Raw genomic sequence first — 22,500 nt, 5'->3', positions numbered from 1 at the left:
TTCCCTGCAATGAGCACATCGTCCAGGTAGGTTTGAGCGGGCAGGCCAATGCAAACCTGATCCATGGTTTTCTGCCACAAGGCCGGGGCCGAAGCAATTCCAAAACAGAGTCGGGTATATCGATAGAGCCCTTGACACGTGTTGATTGTCAAAAGGTCGCTACTCCCAGGATCCATCGGCAGGTGAAAATATGCATCACGCAGATCAAGCTTCGTGAAGTATTGACTCCCCGCCAATCGTGCATATATTTCATCGATTGACGGCAGTGGATATTGCTCCACGCTGAGCCCCGGGTTAACCGTGGACTTGAAGACCCCGCACAATCGGACGTCTCCATTCCGTTTCAGCACCGTGACGACCGGGGTGGCCCAATCTGAGTACGACACCCGTTCGATCACTCCACAGGCCTCCAGCCTATCCAGTTCACCCTTGACCTTGTCCCGCAGAGCATACGGCACCGGTCTTGGTTTACAAAAACGAGGAACCACCCCCTCCTTCAGGAAGAGCTTTGCCTCCACGCCCTTGAGTTTCCCAAGGTCGTCGCAAAACAAACCTTGATGTCTTTGCAGAATCTTCTCCAACTAATCCTCCCATCGGCTCGGCATGGGTTGCACAAGGTGAACGGCGGCCCAGTCTAGCCTGATGCGGGTCAGCCAGTCTCGGCCGAGGAGAGACGGACCCCTCCCCCGCACGACGTACAACGGAAGCGCGGCGACCTGGCCTTGGTACCGCACAGACACATCTGCCATCCCGACTGGCGTTATCTTCTCGCGGGTGTACGTGAACAGTGTGAGGTCGGACCTGATAAGCTTCAGGTCGTTGAGTCTACGTGCGCTCTGTTCGCCGATGATCGACACCGCCGCACCCGTATCAACCTGAAACGTGATCGGCGTGTTGTTCACTTCGACTTCCACCGTCATCGGGCGCGCCGCCGCAGGGCCAATTGAAAACAGGCCCATCAACGGCTGCCGGCTTCGCCCCGGGTCGCCGAGGTCGCCTCGCACATCGCCGTCCCTGACCTTAACGGTGGCCAACGCCCCTCGGCACACAAGCTTCAGATGACCCACCTTGTGACAACGTAAACACACGGTGCTTTTAAACGGGCACACACGGCGCAGGTGTCGACCTCCGCATCCCAAACACTTCCGTGGGGTCACCTCGCCGCTCGTGCGGCCGCGCGGCGACGTCGGGCCCCGACCCGCACCGAAGGACGTGCGTGCGCCCCGGGGCACTCGCGACACCGCGTGGGCCCCAGGGCCATCTGGCATGCTGCGGCCGGTGATGGCCCGAACATCTCCGAGAGTCTGCTCGACAGCTGTAGCAGTGCCGACCGCCGAGGTAAATGTAATGGCTTCACCCTTCAGCCATAGAACCGCCGAAACCATTTTCGCATCTTGCAACCCAGAAATAAAACAATCTCTGAGCCGAGCTGGACGCTCCTCTGCCATGAACTTTCATGCCACGGAAGAATGCTTCACTCGCGCCACGAAATCAGCGACGTGCTCCCCTGTACCTTTCGCGAGGCGATCGAACTGGTATCGAGCCAGCTGTAATGACTTCTCCGGCGCCATGTGTGCTTTCATCCTCTGCACAATGTCCCAAAACGACAGCCCGTCATCACTGGGCTTGTCTGGCGCCACCAAATCACTCAGCAGTCGATAATGTCCCGTCGATAGCGAGGCGAGCAAGATCGACTTCTGTTTGCTCTCGTCGACCACATCATTCGCATGGAAATGGCACCCCAACTGTTCCGAAAACAATTCGAAGTTGTCTCCGACGAAAACGGGCACCTGTCCGTGCGCCGTGACTCGTCGATCAACCATCCTCGTCAGCCAACTGTGGTGTCCGAGGTGCAGTGGAACATGGACGAGAGCGTAGCAGTAACTTCGCTTTATTCCACGTCCGAATGTACATCACTACCACCCCGAGCGGCCGAGTCATGATATACGAAAACCCAATCACGTACAGCACAACAATAACTGAGATATTACAGGTACGGGAGAGCAGAATGCAGTCATTGTTTGCTGTGTTTGCTTCAAATCTTGCTTTTTCTGTTGAGAAGTTTCAGTTTCTCTGGAAGTGGTCATTGCTGCTGTGTTCGCTTCTTGTCTTGCTTCTTCATGTTGCGGAGTTTCTGCTGCTCTGGATTTTTGTTATTCCATGTTTTTTGTCATCTTTGTGTACTTTTACTTATCTTACTGTTCTTCTGACTTTTTTATTCTTGTATCTTTATTCTTCTGTCTGCCTCTCTTTCTTCCTTTGTTCTTTGTTGTCTTCTTTTAATTGTTCCTATGTCTTCCTCCTTCTTCTGTGTTTCTCTTTCTGCCTTTCCTCTCTTTCCTCTTTCTGCCTTTCTTCTCTTTCCTCTTTCTGCCTTTCTTCGCTTTCCTCTTTCTGCCTTTCTTCGCTTTCCTCTTTCTGCCTTTCTTCGCTTTCCTCTTTCTGCCTTTCTTCGCTTTCCTCTTTCTGCCTTTCTTCGCTTTCCTCTTTCTGCCTTTCTTCGCTTTCCTCTTTCTGCCTTTCTTCGCTTTCCTCTTTCTGCCTTTCTCCGCTTTCCTCTTTCTGCCTTTCTTCGCTTTCCTCTTTCTGCCTTTCTCCGCTTTCCTCTTTCTGCCTTGCTTCGCTTTCCTCTTTCTGCCTTGCTTTGCTTTCCTCTTTCTGCCTTGCTTTGCTTTCCTCTTTCTGCCTTGCTTCACTTTCCTCTTTCTGCCTTGCTTCGCTTTCCTCTTTCTACCTTTCTTCTCCAGCATTGTTTCTTATTCTTCAGCACTGAGGATGTCACATCACATTTTATCACATTGTTTGATATTGTTTTCTTTTTTTATCCTTGTCGAGCTTCAGGAAAAGACAATGTTACATGTTTTTCCATGTGGAGCCAAGATGAAAAGGTTTTTGCCATTGCCAACTCTGGAACAACCAACATAGTGTTGTCCATGAGAAAAGCATGGGCTTTGCAGGTTGAGGCCAACAACTTTGAGTGATTGTCCTGGTGCCTTGTTGATGCTCATGGGGCAAAACTGAGGTGGACAGGGAACTGGAGCCTTCAAAGTTGAAATGGTAAATTAGAGGGGATGATGCAATGCATGGAATGAAGACAATCTGTCCTGCTTGCATGGCCAGCCATGATTGTGGCTTCGGTGACATGTGGCATAAGCTTCTTGACAGCCAAACGTGTTCCATTGCGGGGAGTTGGTTGGTCCAGATTCCTGAGAAGCATAATGGGTGCACCAATCTTGAGCTCTGGATTGTGAGGAGGCACACCTAGTGGTTTCAGAGGGTGAAGAAATTCTGTGGGGTAGTGGACTGCTTCATTTTTGTCTGGTACAGTTTCAACCGACTTGTACATTTGCATTGTACATAACTGTGTAAGAAGGCCTCTGTTTGTGGAGTTGGCTGCATCATTTTTTGGTGCCAAGATTGCTCTTTGGCATAGCCACTTGTAGTCATGGGAATTATGTGCAACATTTTGAAATATTGCATCTTGTAGTTGTTGAAGTGTTGCAACTGTTTTCCCAGTGTTGTTCATTGAGATGGTTCCATTTTGATTTTCAGATACCATGACTCCATTTCCCTGTTTGAGCAGGCTTGCAGCAAGCTTCACAGCAGATGAATCACCTGTTAGAAGCACTCTAAGGCAGCCTTGTGAGACATTGTGCACTCACCCCAGATAATGAGCCGGCACTCCTGCTGGAGCTTTGCTTTGCCAGTGCCCCTGCCAATGCTGCAGGGCAGGTTGGTGCCTCCATACTTGCCAGATGTAAGGGTAACTTGAAGACTGAGTGAGCTGTTCTTCCTCCTGTCAACAGTATGGCAGCAATGTCTGATGATGCAACTGCAAGGGCAATCATGTTTCTTTGTCGGATTTTTGCCAAAAGACGATTGATGAGAAAAGTTTTCCCAGTTCCACCGGGAACATCTAGTAAGAAAGTGCCACCACTCCCTTTGAAACGTGCTTGTGTTATCTTATTGAAGGCTTCTCTTTGGTCTGGAACCAGACATGGCTCAGAATCCTGTATGTATTCAGCAAGCTGTTCCATGTTGTAGTTGGTCTCTCTCAAAATTTCATTTGTGAGCTTATTGTGATTGTGTCATTGAGGGTCAGGAAGGCCAAAAGGTTTTGAGGTGAGAGCCACCCAAAGTCTTGGTCTTGTCTTCAATGATAATGAGAGCTTGATTGAAGATGGCATTATTATAGTCCAGTTCCAGGTTAGGATTTTGCACTTGTGCATAATGCAAAATGTCCTCTGCCAGATTCACCTTGTGGTTGTCCCATAGTTGTTGAGGATTTGACATGGCACATGTCTGCAACATGATGGCAAACAGGTTTTGCAGCATCTACATGATGGCAAAAAGGTTGTGCATCATCCTCCAGGAGTCCTCTGAGCTGGCAAGCCTGTTTGTAAGTTTCACAGATTGTGGTATCCACTGTTCGCAAGTCCTCAAATGATGTTGGACCTTTGACCTCATGCAGAAGCAGTCTTGGGTGAAAGCATTCGAAATTATTGGGATGGACATTGTACACATGGTCAAGTGCATCACTGGCTTTGATGCCTGGCTGGTCTGGTACAGTTTGTCCTGCTTTGTGGCAAGCCCACATATTGCTGCCAACATCCCATGTGTAGTACTTGGGTATCTGATGATACAACAATGTATGAGCAAATTCGTCATCCCAGCAGAGATTGAAGAAAGCAGTGAGAGTTGTGTTTTGTGGGACTTAGGCACGTTCACGTACATTCTCCTCAGTGAAGTACACTCTCTGGCCATTCTCAACGTGCACACTGAGATGAACCACAGTGGGATGTCGCTCATAAATTGCGAAGTTCAGGATCCTCCAGATGGCTTCATTGCTGCTGATTTATCTTCCCATTTCATGTTGCCGAACCTCATCAGGCACAGTTCCATCCATTGTCAGGCCACACACAGCCATGTCAAATCCTTTGTTGACATACTTGCACACATATTTGATAGATTTCACAGAGTGGCAGTACTCAACATTGATGTGTGCATTGAAGTGGCTGTGTGAGGAGTGGACAGTATGGAACAATCCACCTGTTGTCAACTTCAACCTCACAGCCACGAACTCTAATGGTTGTTGTGAATCCACCATCTTCTGGTTTTCTCTGCCGATACAGTGGGTATCCATCTTGTCCAGTCTGTGTCTCTTTCAGAAGATATCGTGGGAACCTTTTTGTGCATTTGTTATCTTTCATGCATGGTGAGTTTGGATTGATGCTTCCACAGGGACCAGGCACCATCTGTGTTTTGACAGTGCTGAACAGAAGTGGATCAATTTCTGGCTCTAAAGTTCAGCACTAATGAAGTCATCTACTCTGTGCACATGAAGTTCATCTTGAAGCCAAGTCAGAATGTGGGCATGTGGCAGGCCACGCTTTTGCCACTCAATTGTGTACATGTAGCACTTAATGGCTCCAAAAATCTTTCCCTTGGTGATGATACTCATCAATGCCTTCATTTTTGTCGGAATACTCTTGCCAGAAAATCATGGTGATGATGTGGTTGTTGGCTTGGCATCAGTTCATTCTCCACTTCCTCCCAAGCTGGATTGCAGGTGAAGGTGATGAAGAGATCAGGATGGCTATAGTTTTGTACATATTTCATGGCATCCTGAGGTGCTCATGCATGTAGTGTGGACCACCTGTGAAAATGGAAGGAAGGGTGACCTTGGCTAGCATTGGCAACAATGGAAGGAAAGATGACCTTGGCTAGCATTGGCAACAATGGAAGGAAAGATGACCTTGGCTAGCATTGGCAACATTTCCATCATTGTTCATGGCATCCTTGAGGTGAACATTGTTTTCGACTCAGAGTTTCTTTTGGTTCTTTTGAATGAATCTCAGCCAGCCTGGTGTTGGCTCAGTGGTTAGGGTGGCGGCTTGGGATCTTAGCGTCCTGAGTTCAAGCCCCGTCGGCTGCTGAATTAATACACCAGGGGGTTGAGCCTGTCATCCTTCCGAGTTCGGCAAAATGAGTACCAGTTCCAGTGTGTGTACTGGAAGAGGGGCACTGCATCAGCGACACAGTCGCGTTTCATGAAATGATAGCTGCCATACGACCATATTTGCTAATATGTGTATATATGTATATCTTCTTCTTCTTCTCTCGGCTGCTCCCATTAGGGGTCGCCACAGCGGATCATCCGTATGATCCGCATAGAGATTTGGCTTAGTTTTTACGCTGGATGCCCTTCCTGACGGAACCCTGGTCGCCTCTTACGACATAGGGATAATGTGTGTGTGTATATATATATATATATATATATATATATATATATATATATATATATATATATATACATACATATATATATATAAGGCCCCATGAGGAGGAGTGATGTAAGCGACATTTTTTAATGATATGATGATGATGGGCTCGGATGATAGGGTAAGGGTTCAAATAGTGCTATATGGCATTAACTCCAAATGGCTGATGTGTCCCTTACATCACTCCTCCTCGCGGCTCCTCATATGTGTATGTGTGTGTGTATATATATATATACACACACACACACACACACACACACACACACACACACACACACACACACACACACACACACACACACACACACACACACACACACACACACACACTACTTGATTCCGACTGGGCATCCTCCGTCATGCAAAATCTTTCCTTGCACACTTTTATCTACCTACAAGGCCTTCATTGACAACTTGAAGGAGTAATGCTCTCCCCTCTGGGATGGTGCCCTTGCCTCTCACACCTTGTTCAGTTGACACCATGGAAGCCAATGCCTTCAAAACCATTGGAATCTCCTATGATAAAGCTGAGTTTATGGGCCTATCACTTTCACATTGCAGAAAGATCAGTGGTCCCTCTCCTTCTTCCCTCTCCTTCTCTATTTTGCTTCAACCATCTCCTTTCTGGTCTTGCTCGCGATCCGGTTCTGCAGCGCACATGCGATGTGCCAGGTTAAACTCCCAAAATCCAGACTCACTGCTCACCTCCACTCATTCGTTCCTCTTTTCCCCTCTTCGTCAGGTTCACTATGTATTTTTGTTCAAATTCTCTGGAGATTAGCAAACCAGTCCATTTTTGAGAAGCTTATGGCATCAGGAATATGAAAATCAATGCTTACATTTGCATAGATCCCTGCATAGCCGCCATTTTCTATTTTCAAAATGGCCGACATAAAATAAGAATTTCCGAATATCTCAGCTTGTAATTAACATAGAAACTTCATTCTAAATCCTAACCCTATGTTTGCAGGCCCAAATAATCCAAAGCTTATGTCAAATTAGTGATTATGAACACCAAAAACCAAGAAATGAAGAAGTTTGTGAAATTATGTTGGTTTTTTTCATGAAAAAAAAATGCACATTCAAATTGTTGGTAGTGCCACCAGCATATGTATAGACGTATTTCCTATCTCAGTTTGACACATCATTACACATCATCATCACTCTCTGTCATATTCAATATTGCAGTCTGCATCGTTTTTGCATTCTGTACCACACAATCATAGTTCTTCTGGTGGCAGTTGCAACAGTGTTTCTAAAGGCCCGGTCACACCTTGACGTTTTAGCCAGCGATGGCAACGTATTAAAATTTATGTAAAACGCTGGCTTACGTTGAACTTTTGATGTTTTTTTTTAAAGATTCGGATGTATTCATAGCGACTTGGTCTTATGTATAACGCATTGGTAACGGACACAGAACGTTTCGTTGTGTTATAGATAACTTATACCAATGAATGCTGAACCTGTTGTCGGCCTACACAACCGATGCCCAACGATAGTCTAACTTCGGCATAGCGCGTTGCACGCATCGCCGACGATGTCGTGGCGTAGCCTATTAAAAGGCTGACGCACAACGATTCGAATCATAACTGCCGTAGAAATGGAAGGGTCAAAATCGCGGTCACACCTTGGCGATCTTGCCAGCATATGCCGACCTAAGAAAAATGTGTCTAAAACGTTGGGGCACGTCAAATACGGTATGGGTAAGTTTGGTATGCGCGAGTAGAACGCTAAATACGCTGTCATAAGTCGTACTAAGTAGAGTACGTCAAGAAATTTTGAACATGTTCAAAATTTTACGACGTACTCGGCGTATGACACACGTTCCGCATGCGATGGGGATAAGTTTTACACACGATATGTGGACGCTTACACACGTCCACAAAGGCTACTTATAAGCTACTCATAAGTCGAAACACGTCGCGGTAATGTCTTTTTTACGCGAAACTTATTTCAAACTTATGTTTGACGTGCTTTGAACCAATTCTTTACGTAGTCCCAACACACATCGACGTATGTAGACGTATTCCAATGACGTCTTCCGGTCGACAAAAAAAATAAATGAACGTGTTTCTAACTTACAACTGCCATATAAAGACGTGTTCCCAGCGGTTTTGGGAATTGGTATATAAAAATGGTGTTCATAAAAGGAGAACCCAACAGTGTTTTCGAGTCCTTTTTGAGTCGATGTCCATGTCAGCAGTATCAGTATCAGTATCAGTATCAGTATTAGTAGTAGTATTAGTATTAGTATTAGTATTAGTAGTAGTTTGTTCATGTTGGCAGTAGTAGGTGAGTGTGAGGGGGAGGGTGTGGGTTATGATGGATCGTCCTTGCGTCCGCGTGTCCACGGGTAGGTTCATAGGCTGCCACTCAACGATTTAAATGGCTGCATCTCCACTATTGAAAGTAGACGCTTGCGCTCAACAATTGGATTTTTTTTACACTCAACGACTTTTAAACGGTACCACTCAGCTAGTTTCATTGTTTACAATGAACGATTTAAATTGCTGTCACTCGCCTTTGTTTTTTTGTTTTTTTTTGTTTTTTTTTGACGCTGGGGTTTGGAAATTTGAAACGTTTCTTCTGAACGTGTTAAAACGCTCAAACTCGACTATTTTAAATAGACGCTGCCGATGGACAATTGGAATCATAGCCAAGCTAGACATCGAAGTGTGAACATCCTCGTCATGCCGAAGAAAAGTTTGAAGAATGCTGCAAATAAGTGTCCTGGCCGTGGCCGTGGACGCTGACGCAAGGACGATCCATTATACCGACGTCTTTCAGCCCATGAGTAACTTAAAAGTAACGTCTGTCGATGTGTGGCAACGATCGCGTAACGTGCCAACAACACGTTAATCATAGGTAGGAAATAAGTTTCGGGTACTCTAAACACTACCTCGGCGTGTCTCAACTTATGATTAACTTACAAGTAGCATGTGTTGACGTCTGTCAACGATCGCAGACCGTGCCTACAACTTGTGGCCAGCGTAGCAGAACGTGTGAGTCATACGCCGGCATACGTCGTGAAATTTCAAGCATGAAAAAATTTGAGGACAACCGAAAAGTACAACGTTTAAAGCCAACGTACTACGACGTATGGCAGTGTTTTTCAGCGTGCTCTCAATGTTATCAAAACTTACCCATAACGTATTCAACGTGTACCAGCGTTTTAGAAAAAAAATTCAAAAATCGGCATACGTTGGCTAAAACGTCAAGGTGTGACCGGGCCTTAAGTCCTGATGCTACAATAATTTTGCAGTATTTTTACAGTAGTTTTGCAATATTTAATTTTATACTGTGAAAATTTATGTTAACACAACTAGTACACAATTATCTTGGTTTTGTTATCTAAGAGATGCCACCGAAGTTCAGAGATGCTGGAAATTTTGACACCACTTGGACAATAACCTGAACAGACAAATCTTGCTAAAGTTGTGTATAGGTCCTCTGACAGTTCAGCATCCTTACAGAGCATAGCAAAGGCATCTACCATGTCGTCATCGGCCTTCAAGTAGCACTGGAACCACTTTGCCTTACGATGTCGAGTGAACCGCCCAGTATTATCGGCACCTGTGAATGCGTGGAAGGCTGGCAATGCCTGGGCTCTCTCCTCACCTAAGGCCTTCCAGATTGGCTCGATTTTGACAATGCAAGATGCCATTGAGATAGATGTGTGTCTTGACAGGAGATGATAGTTTGCTATGGCAAGAACCAGAACATCCGTATCAGGTGAGATTATCGTCAGCTCAATATCTCCCGTGTGTTGCTGTGATGCAGCTATTGCTTGCTGGATCATCAACGTATCGGCCTCCTCATGGTTATTCGCCTCAAATTGGAGACCCCTGTTGCTCGACGTCCGCCCAGATGCCGAAACGACTACCACCTTTGTTGAATCACGGTTGTATTCTAGAGTTTTCTCTGCCAAGTACTCCATCAGATCAGCCTTGGTTTGATCATGGGACAGAAATCGACTCATCGTGATGTGTTTGATACTGGTATCATCCTTGACCTGATATTGGACTGGTGCCTTTCCTTGACGTCGTTTGTCTCTGGTTGTGCTCTTGAGGGAATCTTGCTTGTATGTATCAAAAACAAGAATTACATGGTCGAAGCCTCTGGTCAGACTCATCACCCTATCATTGAAACATTCACTGAGGTCCTTCACTGTCACGACCATTGCTGGTTTCTTGGTCATTTTCTGGACAACTACCATTCCATCCATGACTGCGACCTTAGTGCTAGTACTGCCATCAAGTACAGCATCAACGGTTGCTGGTTCCATGTGTGTGGCATCAAGCTCATCTTCTGGTAAAGACGGTTCCTTGTTGGAAAACTTCTCTAAGTTGTGGATTAGCCTCGACTTGTTGGTGCATGACAGTAAGCTACCGTTTGGTGCAAACAGGGCCCTCGGTGTCACAGTGAATTCAAAGTTGCCAATTGCATCCTTCTGGTCGACGTCCCTGCTGGATCTGGAGAGTACCATCAGTCTACCATACAAATCTTTGGTTTCTTTTAGATCGAATGTCTTGTCCCTGATCTTGATTGCTGGTGTTGTATTGCCAGACATGTACATTCTGTTCTTCTCCTTCTTCACTGGTGCCCATAGGCTGACATCACCATTGATCCGTTTAGCAACAAAATCTTCATAGAGATTCTGTCCCGTTTCATCAACATTCAGTATCTGTGGTACAAATTCTTCTGGCACATAAGCGTGGGTGACCACATTGAAGAGCTGGTTACCCTCAACTTCAAATGGATTTTCATGACTAAGTATGGCAGCCTCGATTCGGTCAATTGCATTGTGTTCACGCTTGATGACACTTGGAGACAGGCCATGGTGCTCAGTGATCTCACTTTCCTTCAGACCAAACTGTCCCTTAAACTCGCAAGACAGGCGTGACAGTTCAGGTGCAGCCAAGAAGAATCGCTGTCTGGCATTTGCATTATTTGATATGCCAATCAGACCAGAGTGAACCTTCAGCAACCTGTTCAGATGTTCAACAGCGTGGTCTGCTCCGGTCAATACAAATGGGATAGTATTCTTGGTGACCGAAATATTGCCTGCTTCGAGCTCCCTCCAGGTCTCTGGGTGGCTGGTCTTAAGCGCATACATGTCAGATATGTACCTTGGGCAGAGCCGCTTGTACTTGATTCTGTCCATGGCAAAAAATATCTTGCTGAGTTCTTCACCGGCTTGAAGATGAAGGTTTAAGTCGGCATTCCGAACCTCAACAAAAAAACAAAATGCCTCAACAAAATGCAGAATTGCCTCTACTCTGTGGAGATAGTTCATCATGGCCTTGAACATGGCATTCTTTGAGCAGCTGGCCTCCCATTCCTGAAGTCTCTCAAACAAGTTCTCATTGATGATGACTTGTAGCAGACAGTTGATGGCTTGCTGCACTGATTCAGCTTTCAGTGCTTTGTCATGTTCTTCACAAGCAGTTTGAACTATATCCGTTACAACAACGCAGGCTTCCTTGAGATGCGGATTGTCCTTGAAGAATTCTTCTATTGCCATTTCAGAGAATGTGAGCTTGAAGTGAGCATTTGTAATGGGTGTATTTCAGAATCTGTCTTGTGGTTGCAGAACACTACACATCAGCTTCCATCCAAGTATCGTCTATGCCAGAGTTCTCTATGGATGCACCCAGACCTCTAAGTGCAGCCATGACGACATGTAGCTCTCCCAATCTGGGAACGATTATGCCTTTTAAGTCAGGCCGAGCATCCAGTAGCTGTATTACCTTCCCATAGAGGGCCAAGTCACAGGAAATGACAGTCGGGTGATCTTTCCCAACAGCAAGCTCTTTCAATCTGCGACATTTTTCTAACATAGTCATTAGCGTTGACCACTCATGTGCTACCTCAGGCATCAGAGGCAGAGCTCCGATCTGTGTCACCGACAACGGGCGTGTTGGAAGGAGAGAGTTGTAGCCAGCCCAACAAGGGAGTTTTGTAAGATTCCTTTCTGTGTTTGTTCTGGAGAGAGCCAATGCTAAGACCCATCCCAGGTGTGTCAGCTGGTAGTGTTTGTCAACCCCCATATTATTGACTGTGAACTCAACCATACCTTCTCTAGAGGACGATGACCCTGTAACCGGTTTTGGCTTGTTACATGGTATTATTTCTGTATGATGCGGAGTAACAGTCAAGTTCGTTGCTTCTGTGATCTGTAGCTGGGGCGCTATCGTCTCTCCAGCACCATCTGCCTTCTGAAACACTACTATAATGGTTCCATGAGTTGTGTCTTTGCCATTAGGAGTATTCTCAGCAAAGTCAGTATTGTCGAAGCCAAAGACCGGAAGTCGTCCTCGCTTGAGAATTGGTGGAACATACAGTCCTTGGAATAGTGTGGTATTTTTAACCACAGCATTTGCAATCGATGTCTCAAGAAGCAAGATACGGCTGTATGGAACGCAGTACCCCTGTGCATTGAGAAGGTCTACCATCTTTTTATTCCTTTTGTCATGGTGGACAGCTAGAGCCATACCGATAACATTAGAATTTTCCCTTTGACGTTGTGGACGGAATAGAGCAAATTCGTTCCGTGGTTTGTACATTGCCTGGCTCCTCGACTTGAGGCCGTACATGATGGTTTGGCTTACAGTTAATACTGATCTGTCCACAACATTTTTCCGTACTTCTGATTGCATCTCTTCCACTGGGCCAAGCATTATCCAACGTACCATTGCCTTAAGCTCTCCGGGGACATCCTGTTCACTGCTAGAAACTTGTATATATTCATCTTGTTGGTCCTTGGTGGAGAAGTTCTCTAGACTTTTCCGAACAAGCATAGCTGCTTTGTATATAGCATCCATATGGTCCATTGTATCGTCATTTGTAATGCAAGCATTGACCATATCTTCCTCGCATGTCTCAGGTGAATAGAGAATAGAAGATTTCCATCTGTTCTTTTGGAGCACTGACCTTAAATTGGGTAACGCCTGTAAGATTCTATTCTTCAGCCATTTTCTACTGAACGTGGATACATGATGTTCTAAGGCATCTTTACCACCTAGAAGGTTAACATAAGTTGTCTCGATGTCCTCCATACGGAGTTGAGTTTGCTGCTTGGTTAGGACATCTCCCAAGTTGATCACTTCAATTAAACTCACAACTTGTGTCATTGATGCTTTATCCTTCTCTCCTTTGGTGTCGTGATCGCGCAAGACATGGAAGACATGTTTCGTCCAGCAAGACCTGTGGTACATAACGTCAATTGCATGTGCATCACTTGGTGCTATAGCAGTGTTCAATCGAGTCATTAAAACGGGATTCTGAGCAACATCAACAGCTTCTCTCAGCGATTTGCCCGCACTGTCACTCCGTACAAGGTAAATAGGTTGACCCTCAGTCCTCTGGCAAAAGAAGCACAAAGCCTTGTCATCGGGGTCTGTGGATGATCGAGTGGTCTAGAGGAGCTTGACGCCTCCAGACATACTTCGGGCATTTTTCTCTTTCGACCTGGCCCTTTGGCGATATGCGACCCTGATGATAGTGCCTGATCATCACGAACCCTGGCACAACGAATTTGGTCCTTGTTAGTTGCGTTGGAATTGCATGTTTGGTGCCAGACAGCCTTCTCCTTTTGCAACAGTTCTGCTGGCATCCCCTCAAGTCGTTTATGAATCTGTACATAATCACCATCCTGTAAAGTGGCTCGCTCCTGTATTGTCTCTATCAAACGGCAGAACGACTCGACTTTTGGTTGCAACACCAAGGACCCTTTCAGGGAAGAATTATCTTGGCACAGGACACATTTTGTCCAGTTCGTTGATCCTTTCATCTGGCATGAATCCTTGCCACCCAGTGGTACTTCATCCATCATGTTGTTGGTCCTGCAAATATAAAAAAATAAATTGTCAGCTCATGAATGTCAAATCTATCATACGTGACACAGCCTATAAAACTCGGGCTGTGCCGATGTTTCGGGCCATATCAAGGGCACAAATAACATTCATCACCATAAAAAGCTAACAGATAAGAAAAACAACATCCTTATTTTCTTTGACTAATTTATTGACCTAAACTTATGTGATTTAAACTGAAGATGCTGGTAAATGTCGCCATGATAGAACTTTATTAGAATCCAAAATAAAAACCACTACTAAGACATAAAAATTACCTGAATAAAATAAAAGCAGAGATGAGTGGGAAATCAACAATACGCGCTAACTACATGCCAGTAAACTAAATAGAAGCTCCAAATAGACTTCCTCTGTAATTCCAACCCCCGAGCACAAAGCTAACCTAATCCTATCCTATTATACAGCCTATCCTATCCTATAATCCTATCCTAATCCTATCTAACAGCAGTTAATCTTATGGAACAAAATACGTCGGTGACTGATTACATTGATGATGACTTTCTTTCCGGATAAATGAAAGCACGAACCAGCACATAAGGACATATTTAAAGATCAACCCAAACTAATAGAAAAAGGACAAACACAAAGCTATAACATGACGAATGCCCGACTTCCAACTCCTAGCCTAACAGGAAACGCAATTAAAACCTCCAACCCCGTGGCCATTCAAACCATAATCCTACCCCATACAGAAGAACATAAAATGACAAAAAGGTGCATACGCCTCAAAGGCGATCAGAACTTACCGAAAAAAGGAAGAAAGGTGTTGAAAACCGAATATGATGAAATGAAGCTCCAAAGTAAACTGTCATGAATAAATCGAGAATAAACGAAGCGAACTGAAAATGACATCATAGTGCTGCACATGCTTGGACGTGCACCGCGCCACATCACGACGCCATGCCACGCCCAGCAACCGTAACCTGAGGCGATGTCATGGCATCGCGACGTGGCGTCACCTATGTTCCCTACAAGATCACACTTACAATACAACAAAAACTTAAAATCAAACGTTTTACTACTGAAGGTGCCGAAACCTTCTGATATTGAACAACAGACACACCAATGTTTCATTGCACAGATGGCCGTTTCCATGGCAACCAACTGTTCCAATACTTGAAAATCATAATACTTATGTGTAAGTCAGTCACGGTCACTATATTTAACAATTATTTAGGCCATCCGATGGAAAATATAATTTAAAAAATATATATATTAAAAAATGGCAATTCCACTCCAAAAATGCTGTTTCCATGGCAACCGACAGTCAAAATGCAACATTTTATTATCTTATAAAATCCATTGTTAGCCATTTAACAGTAATCCATCATCAGTTGGTTATTTTGTATTGTTTCAGATTTTTTAAAATTGGAATTCAAAAAAAGCGTTTTTCACCCCAAAACGACCTTTCCAAAAGTTGAAAACATGTGAAACATCATTTTTTTATTTAAATAGATTTTAAACTCAAAAATCTATAGGTTTGTTACACTCCAAAAAATTCCAACGAAATTACACAAGGAACCTGACTACATCTGCACAAATGTAAACATTGATTTTCATATTCCTGATACTATAAGCTTTTCAAAAATGTACTGCTTTGCTAATCTCCATAAAATTTGAATGCAAGTGTTTTTATTGACATGGTGAACCAGGCTATCTGTGTGTGGAACCAAGTTCCTCAGACTCTTCAATCTCATTCTTCCCTCTAGGACTACAAGACAGCTGTTCACCACCATCTCAGGTCATCCCCCATACACATTCATGATCTTTTCTACTCCAGTTAACCCTCTCAAGCCTTCCACTTTTTGTGTTAAGTTTTTCCTTCCACTTATGTGTGTCGTGTGGACTGAATAGACTGACACTGATGATCCGTGAATACGGAATTCCTCAGAGCTGGGACCTTACGGCTCGAGATGATCTAAGCAGTCTTTTAAAGGTCCCATGACACCCAAAAGCACTGAAATTGCATATATATGTCCTATAAGAGTTTTTCATCGTGATTTCAGATCTGAGAATGTTTTTTCACAATACTCGTTCTGTAAAATGTAAAGTTAAAAAAACCAACCTCTTTGGGAACGCCCCTAAAAATTCTGCCAAAATCTACTGAAAGGGGCGTAAACCCACATGACGTCATCTCCAGAACGACAAAGGCTGCATGTAAATTACTCGGGTTGGTGGTCTACGTGATTCTATTGGCTTCCTGTGTGTTTCCACATTCGATTGGTCGACTCAATCACTTCGTTCATTTCTGCTTTAAAAAAAAAAATCAAACATTTGGTTTTGAATAATGGATGACATGGACTTTGATTTGTCTGGTAGCGACGGTGAGTGTGAGAGAAATGAAGGATTTTGGTCTGAATCAGATGGAGAATTGTCAGATAACGTAGTCACGGGAGGTGAAGTTCAGGCAGCTGGAAATGGAATACGACCTTACCAGTTCGAGCCCGAAGCAGGACAAGCAGAGGAAACTGGCGATGAAATTCCCGGCGTTTATGATGATCGGGAGGACATCGAAGGAAGACTTGGCAATAACAGCTGGTTAGACTAAATCCTATTCGTAATTCAATAATGTAAATTCGACTTGCATACTGCTCGATATCAGAAATATTTTAGTGAGGTGACGTGACCAGCACAGCAGACATGTTGCACCGCGGCGAATTAATCACAAGCAAGGCCAGGCCATGTCATCGGTCGTATCTCTACGCGCATAAAACGAAGCAATCTCGCTGTCCGGATACAATGAAAACTTGTGTGCAGAACATACCTTGTGACACAATTGTCTAGAGTAGTCCGATAAATCTGACGTTCTGTTGCATTTTTATTTATTTTCTTCCTACTGTCGTCATGTAGCACCAGTAGAAAACAATGAAGAAAAGACAACAATAAAAGAAAGCTACAGCACGTCAGATGTATCGGCCTAGTCGGACGGACGACGGATTTATCGGACTAGTCTAGACTTTAGAGTTGACAAGTACCTTGTATTAGCATGCACACAATGTATAAGTCAATGCGTAAGAGTCCCGAGGCTATGAGGCTGTGTAATAGGAGTATCGGGGATTTGAGGAAGCGTGAAGTGGGCATTTTGTCAGATATCCAAATGGACATTTATTGTCGTCATTATTTTTTATCTTGGGTGGGCATGGGTATTCCTGTATTGTTACTTGTTGTTTGTAAAGCCCCTGACACACGTTGATGATTGAGCCAGCGTATGGCAACGTATCAAAATTTATCTAAAACGCTGGCGTATGCTGAACTATTGATGTTTTTTTTCAGTTTTGGGTGTATAATAGTGTATTCATAACGAGTTGGACGTATGCATAACGTATTCGTAACGTACTCAGAACGTTTCGATAACTTATACCAACGAATGCTTAGCGTGTTGTCGGCGTTCACAACTTATGCCCAACGATAGTCTAACTTATGCATAGCGCGGCAGCGTATCGCCGATGATCACGTGGCGTAGACTATTAAAAAGCTGCCGCTCAACGATTCAAATCTTAACCGCCTCCCAATCCATGGTCTCACCCAGTTCCTTCTCCTCTGTTCACCTCTTCTTCTCCTGGCTCTATTGGCACGCAACTGGAACAGTGTCAAATCGATGAGGTCATGTTTAAGTTGGAGGACAGCTAGTAGGCATTCTCGTCTCAGCCCTGCCGGATCCTCCATCTCTCGGATGACATGGACATCTGCTCACCATGGAGTCTGGAACACTGACGGGTTCCTCCTGTGAACCCCATTTTTATATACCAATTCTCCTAAACGCTGCCAATATGCCATTATACGGTATCTGTAAGTTAGAGACACGTTCAGTAAGTTCTGTGGTCGTCCGGAAGACGTCAAATACGTCTACATACTTCAATATGCGTTGGAGATACGTTACACATAGGTTCAAAGCACGTTACTCATAGGTTAGAAATAAGTTTCGGGTACGCTTGACATTACCTCGACGTATTTCGACTTATGAGTAACTTACAAGTAACATGTGTCAACGATCGCATAACGTGCCTACAATTTATGGCCAGCGTATGTGGAACGTGTGAGTCATACGCTGGCATACGTCGACAAATTTTGTGCATGCACAAAATTTGTCGACAAGCTCGGCGTACTACGACGTATGCCAGCATGCTCTTAACGTATACAAACCTTACCCATAACATATTCGACATGTGCCAGCGTGTTCGCCAAATTTTTCATACGTCGGCATACGCTGGCTAAAACGTCAAGGTGTGACAGCGGCTCAAGCTTCATTGCAAGGGTATACACAAGTCAACAAGAAGATTTCTTGACTGTTGCAGTTTTCATTTCTTTGTGAAGGTCTGCTCATTATCTTTGCACTATATGTATATATTTATATTTAATAATTGTACTTTACATTTTAATTGCTGTAATATTTTGGGAAAATTACCATGTGCAGTCAGTATTAATTCCTGTACAGTATTGCAAAAAGTATATTCGTTTATGTGCCAGTGCAAACTGTATTATTCTGACCCAATTGTACAGTAACAAAATATATTCCTCATGTGCCTTTACAAAGCATGTTGCCTACTCGATACCTTTGTCGATGTGTCAGAGAATCAGGGACGTTCATTATCCTAAGTGAACCATACCCTCCCAGGCATGCAGTTGACGTTTGTGAAAACATTGAGATTTTAAAGAGAATATTGTCCTCGGTGTATAGATTTTTTTTTTGCTGCCACAAGAAACATGCTGCATCACCAATATTGTCTTAACTAAGAAAATTCTGTAATGAATTATACTTGCTCCCTAATTAAAAAGTGATTCACATGCCAACGGCCTTGGTATAAGTGCATGTACAACAACAGTGCTGTTAGCTTGCCTCCACTTGTAATTTATTTCTCATAACTTAGACGAAGCAATAGCAACTCGACATTCATTCATCGGAGGACGATCATTGAGATAGCAAACATGTGCACAATGCATTTGTACGTATTTTATGGATTCTGGAGTTCTGGATAAGACTCCATTTTATGGAGTCGCGTTCTGGAGATGACGTGAACGATCACGTGACGTGCGGTTCGCTGAACTCAACTTTTTAGAGGGGCGGGGCATAGCAAGTTGTGAAAAGCACTAGAAATGTTCGAAATATTGGTCTAATTATCCCATTGTTGATTGTAAAAAAGAAACATGGGTGATTTCTTCACTAGGAAGGTCAAGTTAATATATAAATAACCAGAAAGTTTTGAGTGTCATGGGACCTTTAAGGCATTGCGTTTTTATTTAAGGCACTCTTCTTTACCATTTCCCATGGTTGCCCAAATGAGCCGAAATGACAACAAACAAACATGGAAAGCAGATGGCTGAAACACGCTCTTACCTTTTAAAGGATTTATTTTTTATAAAGCAAGCATAGGGAAGAGGGTCAACAAGATGCTATAATAATGGAACAAACCAAGCGAGTCAAATAGACACAAAAAGGAGAATGGGATATGCAAACTTATATACAATGAATGAGGAGAAATTAAAGCTCAGATCCTAACCAACCAGGCACCAGAAATAACACTTTCACAACACAACAATAATGCAGGTGGGACTTCCCTTTTCTTTGATGCACAGGGTGGGCGCAGTTCAAACAATGGTGTCTCTGCTTTAGAGACCAGGAGGGATACGAGAACCAGTAACGAGCAGAGCCAGTGATGGGTCGGCTCAACTTGGCCATGTGGTCCCCTTTTGTCCTTTTTACAGAGAGGCCTCCTGGCCCTCTCAAAACACATGGTATCCCAGCTTGGGTCTTTCCCACACAAGGCTTCTTCTTCAAGCGAGGTCTCCATCCTCCTTGCACATGACCCTCTCTTGGTTCTCTCATGCACAAGCCTCTATTCTCGCCAGTGGAATCACGAGATTCTACTCATCCTCTCTCGTGGACTGTCTTGGTGACTCTCGTCTCAATTCTTCAGTTGTCTCCCCAGACTCTCTAGTCTCCACTTTCTTGGAGAACGTTCTCTCTTAGTCAACTCAGTCCTCCACTGCCTCCTGGGCGGAGTCTTCCTCCTCGGTCCCGCCCATGGGGGCGGCCCCTATATAAATGAATCTACATCTTTTCTTCTGGGCTCTACACTCTACAGCCCACTGTGCCACCATGGCTGGCACACACTGGCCAGAGAGATCGTAAATATTGAGATCGTAATCTCATTGCACAGCTGTGACACGTGTGCCTCTGCTATGGGAAGTTCACACCGAGCTCTGCCCCCAAACAAGAGGTTTTGCATGTACATAATTAATCTCGACCCTGTCTATAAATTACATATGCTCCCTCTTCAGCATCATGTGCAACAAATTACTTACTCGAACAGATCCCTGTTACATGGCAATCTAACCTACGTGAAACACACGGACCATACTACACTTAGGTCACAGTCTTGCTGTGGATCCACTCGCCCCTTCCACGTTACATGTGATTGAGAGTTTGCGTCTGTTTCCAGCTTGTCCATCCCCTGCGTCCTCCCCTTGCACGCACTCTTTCCCACATCCTTTATTTCTCCCCATATCCCTCTATTTTGCCCTTCAACCCTGCTGTTGGTGGGTCCTCCCCCCTCGCTTTCTACTGTTTTTTTGTTTTGCTTCATCCTGATCCCTTCTGTGTTCCAGCTCCTCCATGATCATCAACACTGTGTACAAACAAGCTCAAATGAGTTAAGATCCTCGTCCTCTTAATGATGACGTCATAAAAACGAATATGACGTCATTGTGATGTATCAGGTTTGCGATAAATTATCTGTGCTAATGCCCGGCTTGATTCCCGCAAACAAAATTCAAACAGCTTGCCCAGTTTCGGAGATAATGGTATAGGCGATTTCCATTAGCGGCGATATTATGACGTCAACTTTTTTTCTTGGAAGAATTTCCAAAATCGGAGATGGTTACTGCCTGCGTGTGGGCTTTCTGCATATACATGGCAAGTTTCACGAAGATCCGATGAAAACTCTGGGTTGTGAAACAAAAAATGTCAAAAATAGGAATGATGTCATAAAAATTGATATGACATCATAGTGATGTATCATATGTGCGGTAATTCATCTCTGCTAATGCCCTGTTCGAGTCCCGCAAACAGAATTCAAAAAGTTTGCCTACTTTCGGAGATAATTTTTTAGGCGATTTCCAATAGCGGAGATATTTTGACATCATAACTTTTTTTCTTGGAGGAATTTTCAAAATCGGAGATGGTTACTGTCTGCACAGGGTATTTTTACATATACCGTATATGCCAAGTTTCAGGAAGTTTCGATGAAAACTGTAGGCTGTGAAACAAAAAAGTCCACAAGAAGAAGATGAAGAACAACAACGTGAGTAAGACTTAGAGATCCTCCACGAGGATCTAAAAACAGTCACATGGCTTTTGGCAAATCTTTACATCCAAAAAGGTGATATTGTTTTTTTCTCATCAAATTCACAAAGAAAATGATCTTCGATTTCCTTTCTTGTGTAAAATAAGCTGGTCTCTTCTGTGATAAATAATATTTGTGAATATAGTGCCTGATCTTAAACTTTTTTTCATTTTCAGGTGGAATCACTTCCCTGTGTCCATCCAATCGTGTTATTTTCTCCACTTTTTCAAGGTATTCACTTTCTAAGAATTTGTCTCATCTCATAATATCCCAATCTTTTCTATACTCAACATTATCTTTGTGTCCACTGTGCCCATAAAGTAAAAGCACAGATTGAGTCTCATCATGATGATTAGCACACATTGTGTCCCAAAACGTTACCTGCCATGCAAACATGTTTCCTTCTGCACACTTCTGCACACAAACACACTGTGTGGGAGGGGTCATTTATTTATATTATCCTAGCCACCTGGGTTTAGTTGATTAAGTGAGAGCTGATTGGCTTTTCCCTCCATTCACAGGTGAGAAATGTGGGTGGGTATTTATTTATATATTGACTGCTTTTGCCGTTTGCACGTGGTACATGCTTGGGAGCCACTTGGTATGCATTGCCGTCTACGCCATTACTGATGATTCTCCAGTTAGTGATGAAACCAGTCCGGTAGCTGAGGGGGTGTGGAGCATTGGGATTCTCATGTGTGTACTCAGTGTGAACGTCTTTATAGTTGCTGAGGAACTCTGGGAAGGGATTGAAACAGCGCAGCACTTTTTTTTTCTTTTTTTTTTGTATACCTTGGTCGAGGCTCGTATGAGAGCTAACACACAACTCACAGCAAGGAGGCATGAGACAAGAGGGGCGGGAGTGGAAGGGACAAAACAGTGGGGAACAGACACATTAGGTGAACTGTGGAAGGGAGAGGGATGGGGATGGGACGGGGAACATGGCGAAGAGAAGATGGACATTTCAGGGACTTTCAGGAAGGAAAGCAGGAGAAATGAAGG

General features: G+C 44.1%; 2 protein-coding genes across 4 annotated transcripts in view; one reads left to right on the top strand and one right to left on the bottom strand.

Annotated features, from left to right (window-relative positions):
- Positions 1 to 22,500, top strand: part of LOC147034028 (meprin A subunit alpha-like) — a 203,213-nt gene that overhangs the window by 15,077 nt on the left and 165,636 nt on the right. For all 3 annotated transcript variants that reach the window (XM_085875390.1, XM_085875374.1, XM_085875382.1), the window contains one exon: positions 21,675 to 21,729. In XM_085875390.1, coding sequence (XP_085731516.1) covers positions 21,675 to 21,729 — 55 coding nt within the window. The remainder of the gene's footprint in view (positions 1 to 21,674; positions 21,730 to 22,500) is intronic.
- On the bottom strand, positions 11,879 to 13,752 carry LOC147034029 (uncharacterized). The gene is given in 2 exon segments (XM_085870540.1): positions 11,879 to 13,701; positions 13,704 to 13,752. Coding segments are annotated over 2 exon segments (1,857 nt in total). The 5' UTR covers positions 13,738 to 13,752.

The sequence above is a fragment of the Eptatretus burgeri genome, chromosome 1 (genome assembly GCF_056783735.1).
Source record: "Eptatretus burgeri isolate ZD-2024b chromosome 1, Ebu_testis_v1, whole genome shotgun sequence".
Lineage (NCBI taxonomy): Eukaryota > Metazoa > Chordata > Myxini > Myxiniformes > Myxinidae > Eptatretus > Eptatretus burgeri.
Note: the sequence above shows the minus strand (reverse complement) of the source record. Positions and strands in the feature narration are given on the sequence as shown.